This window comes from Salvelinus alpinus, chromosome 23 (genome assembly GCF_045679555.1).
Source record: "Salvelinus alpinus chromosome 23, SLU_Salpinus.1, whole genome shotgun sequence".
Lineage (NCBI taxonomy): Eukaryota > Metazoa > Chordata > Actinopteri > Salmoniformes > Salmonidae > Salvelinus > Salvelinus alpinus.
In genome coordinates, this window is record NC_092108.1 from 33,913,801 (window position 1) to 33,923,367 (window position 9,567).

The window sequence follows — 9,567 nt, forward strand, 5'->3', positions numbered from 1 at the left end:
GCCACTGTGCTACCATCAGGACAAACTCGACACATTGCCCTAGGATGAGCTACTTCTGTAATCCATACCATGCTTGCCAAATATCAGAACTAAAACATCAAACAGATCATGCAATATGCCTTTGATGTATTTTGGACCAACTGTAATGATGATGACTACTTTAAATGTCTTATTCTCCAGAACCACTGGACCGATATGCACCAAATTTGGTACATGTATCCATGTTTCTGGCTCAAACAATATGACCTCTATGAGCCAATGAGCTTGCATGAATGGTTTTTCCTGTCCAACAGTGCCACCATGCAGCCAGAATGAACCACACTATACAGGTTAGCTAGACTCATATCCCTGAGCATGTGTGCCAAATTTAATCAATCTGAGTCAAACAGATAAAGATATATAAATATGTGCCTGTTTTAGCGCCACCGTGTGATCGATCTGAATGTGCTTGCATATGTTGAGTCTTGACAGTGTTTGGAACATGTGTACCAAGTTTGGCTACAATACAAATATCCGTGTCTGATATAGATGCATTAATGTACCAGACCACACCCACATGAATGTTTATTGGTTAGTAGCAGTCATGTTGTTTGACATACTAGTCTGGAAAATATTGTGTTGAGAGACCCTGGTCCATAGATGCCGTATGTTAAGGTTCATCCAGATCAGCCCAGTGGTTCAAGAGGAGATGTTATTTAAGTGTTTTTAACAAAATTCTAAATGGCGGAAAATCCATCATGGCGAACCTTATGGGTCATTGAGGCAACTTTGTTCCTTGTGAGAAGAGGGACCGATTTACTAAATGTCAAGACTCTAGGTCATATGGGATGAGGGACGTGATGTGTCAAAGTTTGCAACTTCAATCGCCTGTTATAGAGCCACCTTGTGGCCAATTGGCATGGCATGGCATGAGAGGGTGTGGACTATGGGCCTTTACCATCATGTCAAGTCGCACCGTCCTCGGCCTTACCATCTCACAGTCATTTGCATATTAAATCTCCTTGCAAGAACAACCGGTATAATGATAATGAACGCCAACAAATAAAATAGGGTTTCACCCAGCTTCACTCGCTTGAACCCCTAATTATAGAGAGAATGCTCATAGGTATGAGTTGTAAAACATTCACTATGTACAACATTTACTTCAAGATAGCTAAAGTGCGAGCTATTCAGATTTTAATATTAAGTGCCAATACATCAAAGGTTTGTGGTCACAATCTGAGTTGCTTATCTGGACTAGGAAACACTGTACAACTACTAAAGGTCTTCATTTAATTTGACATTTACGTTTCAAAGGCACTCGAATAGGTGGCATTTCATATTTTCGTTTAAAGTTTCATAAAAGTAATTTAGTTGAGTGACCTAAAAATCTATGTAGCTTCACCATTAACCAAAATATGCAGTCGGTTTCCATTCCCGAAATATTCAGAAATCTATTTTCAACCCATGGTTTATTCTGTCTGATGAGAAGAGATGAATGTGAAATCAAAATATTCTGTGATGTCACCTTTGGAGTAATTTGAAGATTCTTGGTCCCTCAGCTTCACAAGACATTCTTCCTGGTCTGTTTCAAGCTCCAGGAGGAAGTTACACGTTGGATGTCTTCCATTCACCTAAAAAATATGCAATATAAGTTTTATTAAAATGAATTGAATCGTATTTTGAGATCATATTAAAGAGATCAATTGTATAGTAGAAAGAAAGGTGTAGTTCATTTATTGATTCAATACATTTTTCACAGGACATCATATATTTTCTTAAGTAGCAGAATGTAGGGAAACACCAGTGAACAAAACATCCACAATATCAGGGACGGGTTATACATCAGCTGTTATACATCACATAAATCGAATCATGTTTTAAATACATTTATTTTATGTGTTTAAATGACACAGCAGTTCATGATAACAACACCTTCTATATCGGTTAGTTGACAGAGAGAGAGAGAGAATGAATTAATAAATAAATGAATGAATGAGAAGTTTTACTGGAGGAGAGAGATTTCCATTAGAGGTAGAACAAAATAGATTGTGAGAAAAATTGCTAAACTTTTCCCATGAGTAAATGGAGAAGATGGATAGAATAACCAATTTGTTTATGCATCATGATGTTCCACACTAAACAACCAGTGTTAGTATATGGTTTTGGGAGATAGGACGGTAGGGAATTCCTTGACAAACACTTTCAGCATCCTAGATGGGAACTGTATACGTTCCCTAGATCCCCTGAAGGGTTTCAGACATATGTGATGACGTACAGTATGTGTGGCTGTGTGATGACGTTGTGTGTGAGTGTGTGAGCATCAGTGTGTGTGTGTGTGTGTGTGTGTGTGTGTGAGTGGGTGATCATCAGTGTGTGTGTGTGTGTGTGAGTGGGTGATCATCAGTGTGTGTGTGTGTGTGTGTGTGTGAGTGGGTGATCATCAGTGTGTGTGTGTGTGTGTGTGTGTGTGTGTGTGTGTGTGTGTGTGTGTGTGTGTGTGTGTGTGTGTGTGTGTGTGTGTGTGTGGGTGGGTGTGTTAACCACGTTAGCCCTTTTCTGGAGGATTCAAGTGCAGTAAAAAGATGATGATGGCCTGAGTGTAAAGAACAGAATAGTCAAACTGGGCATTGTGCCATTATGAGGTGTGCTGGAGGAAGAGAGTGGCCTGAAAACATGACTGAACATCAGAATGAACTGTCGTTTCTGAATTGACCCATTCTCTGCCAGGAGAAACAATTGGCATGTCACAGAAAGACCTCAGGGGGCACACACACAGCACCAAGTAGCATTGTCAGAAGCGTTAACAAGCAATCGGGGCCACCAAGCAGAAGAGACCTATTCTGCATCCAAAATGCATCCCTATTCCCTACATATTGTACTACTTTTGACCAGAGCCCTTTGGGCCAAAGTCAAAACTATTATACCACTCTCCCCTATGTATTTGGACAGTGATGCTAAAACTATTCATTTGGCTCTATACTCCAGCATTTTAGATTTGAGATCAAATTTTTTATATGAGGCGACAGTACAGAATGTCAACTTTCTGTACTTACTGTTTAGAAATTAAAGCACTTTATGTACTATATCTAGTCCCCCCGTTTGAAGGTGTCATATACTTAGAAGAAAATAACTTATAGTGTATTACATTTAGTAAAAAGTTTAGTATTTGGTCCCATATTCCTAGCACGCAATGACTACATCAAGTTTGTGACTACTTGTTGGATGCATTTGCAGTTTGTTTTGGTTGTTTCCAATTATGTTGTGCCCAATAGAAATGAATGGTTAATAATGTATTGTGTCATTTTGGAGTCACTTTTATTGTAAATAAGAATAGAATATGTCTCTGAACACTTCTACATGAATGTGGATGCTATCATGATTACGGATAGTCCTGAATGAATTGTGAATAATGATGAGTGAGAAAGTCACAGAGGCATAAATATCATAACCCCCCCCCCCCAAAATGCTAACCTCCCTGGTTATTGTAATGGTGAGAGGTTCGCATGTCTTTGGGACATGATCTTTGTGCATCTGTAACTTACTCATTCATCATTACTCACGATTCATTCATGATTATTCATAACATTTTACTGCAGTGGGCTAAATCAGGGTCACACAGTGTTTCTTGGTAATCAAACAAATCTACTTTGAAACAGAAGTATACACCTCACACACATGGTTATGGGCTTAAAAAGAAGAAGACATCTGTACCATGTCAGACAGAGTTGAAATGTATTCCATTTTGAATTTGCATCCTAATAATACAGTATATACTTCACAGAAGACTAAAATATAACAAAACTGTTTGACATAGAAACACCAGATTTTTGTCAGTTTTTGGAAATAATCTTTATTAATCATGAAATTATAAAAAATATGAATAACATTCCATCCATGAGGCCAAAGAGAGCACTTTTGATCATTGACTGCAGGAAAGGGCTACATCCAAAATGCTGAAGTATAGAGCTAAATTTAACGTTTTAGCTTCACTGTCCAAATAAATACGTAGGACAGTGCATATATGAAAAAGGGTTCTGTTTGGGACACAGGCAATGACTAATATGACTTCCGGACTCTTCTAAGGCAAACACACAGAACTACACTACACTCACAGTCGAAGACGCATTCAAAAGAAACTACATCGCACTTGAAACAGAATGTTTCCCTTGGCTGGCTAGGAAGGGTATTGAGGGCACTGCTACCTTCCGTGAGTGTGCAGTGAGAGAGGAGGTATTGACTCTCACACCCGGGACTCTCACAGTTTCGCCCCAAAATGGCAGTGATTGTCAGGTCAGTGGTAGGAGCATCTATCTCTGAGAGAGAGTCAATGACCCACTCCCAGTCAGCTAAAGGGCCTTTTAAATGAAGCTGCACACAACACACCACTAATTACTGGGTTTACTAACCGTCGCCTAGGCCCTTACAACTAGGCTCCGTCCCTAATGGCATTCTATTCCCTTCAAAGGGCACTATTTAGTGCACTATTTAGGGAATAGGATGCCATTGGGGACATAACACCAATGTGTGTGGCTACAGATATGTTAATGCAGCAGCAATCCCATCCACTGTATGTTTTGCTAAAGCAAATGTATTTTAATGCTTCTTTGCTCCACCAACTTGTGGTACACACACATTAAATTGGAAGGCCATTGGCGGTAGAAGATATTGCTCTGATTAATTCCTAGTATTCTGTCAGAGAGAGAGAGAGAGGAAGTGCAGAGTATGTAAGTGCAACTCAACGCAGACCTTCAGGCTAAAATGTGAGAGGCTAACATTTTGATATGAAATGTATTGCGCTGCTATTACTATACCCCACAGCTGATTTGTAACTAACAAAGCTAAAAACACTGAAGCACTGGGGACACACAGTAAGCCTTTACACTTCTTATGCATAAACAAACTTCACAGCTTTTTATTTAATCATCCTCTATCCAAAAATATGTTTTGATTCCTACAATAATATCAAATAAATCCATAATGTTCATCACCTTCCCCTAACAGATGAATCTGTGTCCAGTGATGCTCTGTAAATGGTTTATCTGTCTATAGCCAGATGGACTTGTGAACCCAAGACTGGTACATAGCAGCTTTACACTAATCATACTGATTTGGCACATACTGTATTAAATCTGTGACATAATAGTAATTCATTCGATGAAAGGCAGTGGCTAGAACATGCTATTTCACAATTCACATTGACCTGAGACTGCATGGGACTTTCTTTTGTAAAGCACAATTAGGTGAGATTAGAACGCACTGACTATTGAATGTGACAGACTGACTTTGTGTTTGCCGGATCCAACATGCTTTATACTTGAGAGTCAGGGGCGTTTCATTGCAATCAGCAACCATTTTAATTAGCTGGCATGTCATGTACAGGACACTTGCACATCTAGACAGCTGTTGAACATGATCTGCTGATTGGGATCTTTGGAAGTACAGGATAATCATGAGTCTGCTAATTACCTGCACAGAGTACATTTTACAAATGAAAAGAGAAGGCCAATTACTAGGTCTGATTTTGAAATTATCTTTGTAGCCGCTTACAGACAGCGCATACAGATGATGCTCAGATAGGTATTTCTGTACAGTACAATATGTCCTCCATATCATCGATATCATCGATTACAAAGTAAGCACTGTGTGTTGTATTAAACATGAACACATACTGTATACTGTAGATAGACTGCCTACATTATTAAGAGCTTCTTTACTGGCCTCAACATACAGTGCTAAAGTTTTTCTATGAAATTACGCTCTGCTTTCATCAGGTTGGTGGAGGAGAAGTACCATGACATAAAATACCCAAAATATTAAACTTATTTTGAGAGAGGGGGTTCATTTGTACTGGCAATAGTCCTGCCCTCTAGCACTATGTGAAGATAGGGCAAAACTGGAGAGTCTATTTGTATCAAGCACATTGGCACTAGACCAAACCTAAAGGTGTAAAGGCAGCGGTACATGAGGTCTCGCTACAGCGTGTTCTGAACAGATAGGAGCACCCGGGTGCTACAGACACTGAACATGCCTGAGGTACATTACAGCATATTAGGTACCAGTGTGCTAGCCTGGTTTCAGACCTGTTTCTGCTTTTGCCAACAGTATTGCTCCTTGTCAAGCCAAACAGCATATTAAGTGTGACTTGAAGCAAAGTAAAAAGTACTAGAATAGGGTTTGAAAAAAATCTGTAAGTCTAAACTGTTAGACCATGCAGACAGCAGACAGTCCTATTTTACTCCAGTTTTCAGAGTTGAACATCTTGTGTGAGAGGGCTTCTACCATGGAAAGTACAAGCCATAGAGATTCTAACTTTCTGTGCAATGCTGTGATGTTAAAAACAAGAGTATTTCTAAGTAAATCATTCTCACGAGTCACATCATTACATCAGAATATACTGAGTTGAACAGACACTGAACAGCTGCTATCTCTTGTTCTGATGGGTATAATCTCATTACATACACTATGGGACCAGACTCCCATTCACACCTGTGTCCCGATCACTCTGCCACACATTGAGGGCACAGCCAACACAGGCACAGTATTGCATGGGTAAATTCCATAGAGGTAAATAGAGGACTCTCGTGCCCAAAAGACAGTTTTAGCATGGGCAGCGCCATTGAGGACTTTCACCATTTTCAAGTAGTCAACAGGGTGGGAATTCCTATGGGTTAAGGAAGGGTCACATAATTCCATCCAGGTCATCAGGAGGGATCATCAATCAATGAATTATACTTTTGTGCCAACATTTCAAAACTGTGGTGGTAGTAAATCAACAACCTTGGCTTTATCCTTTATCCTCGTCTTTTCAGTTCGCTGCAGCTAGTGACTGGAACGAGCTGCAACAAACACTCAAACTGGACAGTTTTATATCTCAATCTCTTCATTCAAAGACTCAATTATGGACACTCTTAATGACACCTGCGGCTGCTTTGCGTGATGTATTGTTGTCTCTACCTTCTTGCCCTTTGTGCTGTTGTCTGTGCCCAATAATGTTTGTACCATGTTTTGTGCTGCTACCATGTTGTGTTGCTACCATGTTATTGTCATGTTGTGTTGCTACCATGCTGTGTTGTCGTGTGTTGCTGCCTTGTTATGTTGTTGTCTTAGGTCTCTCTTTATGTAGTGTTGTGTTGTCTCTCTTGTCGGAATGTGTGTTTTGTCCTATATTTCATTTATGTTTACATTTTTTTTTATCCCAGCCCTGTCCCAACAGTAGGCCTTTTGCCTTTTGGTAGGCCGTCATTGTAAATAAGAATTTGTTCCTAACTGTCTTGCCTAGTTAAATAAAGGTTAAATAAATAAATTATATAAATAAATTATACCTGTTCTAACAACACACTCCAGGTGGCGGTATTCACCTTTTCAGTTTTTTTACCATTGCATAGACGCGGCTGGTTGTTTAGCAACAAAACCGATGTGTCTTCAACTATGGGGCAAAACAGAAGGGGTTGGCTTAGATTGTTGACAACATGTAAACTATATTTTGTATCCAATGTTTATTGAAAACATAAATACATTTTCACAATGAACACTTGTCTCTCAAGTACATTGTTACAATTGTTGGTTAGCTAGGTAGCGAATTTTGCCGATACGGCATAGACATGACATCAGTCAAATTACCTCAAAACAAGACAAGGTATCAAGAACAAGATAAAACTAGCTGAAACGAGCCACCTACAATTCCGCACATGGCAGCTTCTTGTCATTGTTGCTAGCTATCTGGCCATCCAAAATCACAACAACACACAGACTAATGCTCATTGAAGCGTGCCATCGTTTTTCCGTGACATTGTCAGCTAACCCATCAATAGAAGTATAAAAAAATGTACTTCTTTAAAATGGAGATTGCCTCAATGGCGCTGCCCATGCTCTCACAGACACCATAATGCGACAGATACAATATTATGTCCTCTAACTATATCTATGGTCAATTCAGAGCAGTCCTTGAGGGGTAGATAATGAGGATGCTAGTTAGCTGAAAGATGAAATGACCTAGTCCAGAATTTGACCTGTAAAGTGGATAAAAAGGGAAGAGGGCACTCCAATGTCAGCATTATGGCAAAATCTGGATGTTTTGAAGAGAACAACCCTATTCATTACTGCTATGTGTTTATATCATATCTCTTTGGACTGTGAAAAATGCTGCTTAAATCAAGAGCTGAACTACTGTAGACTGCAGAGAGCAATATGTTGTAATAAATTAATAATAAATAATAATAATAATTACAACACAGTAGTGTACACTGTACAGTTGCCTATACCATATATCGACAAAAGCCTTATTAGCAAATGCACCAATCATAATGCCACACATTTGAGGTACATTTCTGTTATGTCTTTATATTTATTATATTTCATATTTTCAAGCATTAGAAAGCCCTTCTCTGCAATCCTTGTGCGCATTTTGATCATCACGCATAAAACGGAATATAAAATAAAAGTATTGTTGTGTCACACTTACCACAGACAGACACGTTGATAATGACAGAATAAAAACAATCAAATATGTCATTTTAAATTCGTCGGTCACCTGCCTGTTCTTCTAAAAGAGAAAATTTTGTTTAAAACTGATGCCGGACTTCATTGATGAGAGCTCGTAATCCCACGTAAGTGACTAAGAGTGTTTTATTGAGAAGAAAAATCTAATATCCAAGATTTAAAAGTAAAACCAACCAGCTATGAAAATGGCTTAAATATTTTTGATTTGTCAAATCCAAATACTTGACTCAGAGAGACAGAGGGAAAAACGCGCACTGCTTGTTTGTCCGCCCGCACTTCTTTGGCACCTCTTCGGGTTGTTGGGAAGTCAGAGGTCTGCAGCAGACGTGTCAAATATTACATTGAAAGCTTATTTAGTAAGTCCCGAATCACCGAACTGAGCTTGAAATTGTGAAATTCCATTTCCCTGAAGCCATCAAACCCGAGAACCATCTGCACGCACCGGACAATAGTACAGCAGCACGCGCGTCCGTGGAGGGACGCTCCTTTCTCCTTGTGAACTTCGAAATGACTGAAGTCAGCTCTGCGCTGTTGTTACGCAAGGCAAAAACGCGTGCACATCAATACAAAAATGATATTGACCTCAGCTTCTAATCAGCTGATCGTTCAGGCTACTAACCACGCTCCCTTAATTTCTTGGATTTCTAATGTGGATTTTGTATACAACATGCCTAGCCTACAACACATAAATAACAGAATACTTATCGTAAATTATTTGTGTAAATTCACTTCCATGAAAGTAAGTTTCACTCATTTGATAAATAATGTAATAGGCCATCATCCAGGATAATAAAAAAATGTGTTCATAATGGAAATTTCCCCTTCTCTTGAACATGATTTACTGTTCAAAGCTGAGCTTTGTGTGATAGTGAAGGGAAACCAAAGTGACAGCACGCAAAGCCCAGAGCAAAGTCGACAGAATGATGACGAAACAATTCCTAAAGATGTATGTGATGCACAATGTCGCAACAAGTACCTGAGGAGATCCTCCAACAGCAGTGTTTTCATTTTCAAGCCAAACTCACAATCCACATCTCAAATGAATGGACTAAAGATGTGTCACAAGTACGTAAAAGATAAGGGGGA

The 9,567-nt window shown here is 39.2% G+C and overlaps 1 protein-coding gene across 2 annotated transcripts in view; it reads right to left on the reverse strand.

The window, feature by feature from the left end:
• Positions 1–9,118, reverse strand: part of LOC139550840 (vasoactive intestinal polypeptide receptor 2-like) — a 32,005-nt gene extending 22,887 nt beyond the window's left edge. For both annotated transcript variants that reach the window (XR_011670142.1, XM_071362040.1), the window contains exons 1-2: positions 8,444–9,118; positions 1,508–1,613 (exon numbers count right to left, since the gene is read on the reverse strand). Coding sequence is in view for 1 of the 2 variants with exons in the window: in XM_071362040.1 (XP_071218141.1) it covers positions 1,508–1,613; positions 8,444–8,494 (157 nt within the window). In the remaining variant the exon portion in view is untranslated. The remainder of the gene's footprint in view (positions 1–1,507; positions 1,614–8,443) is intronic.
• Between the last annotated feature and the right edge of the window lie 449 nt (positions 9,119–9,567).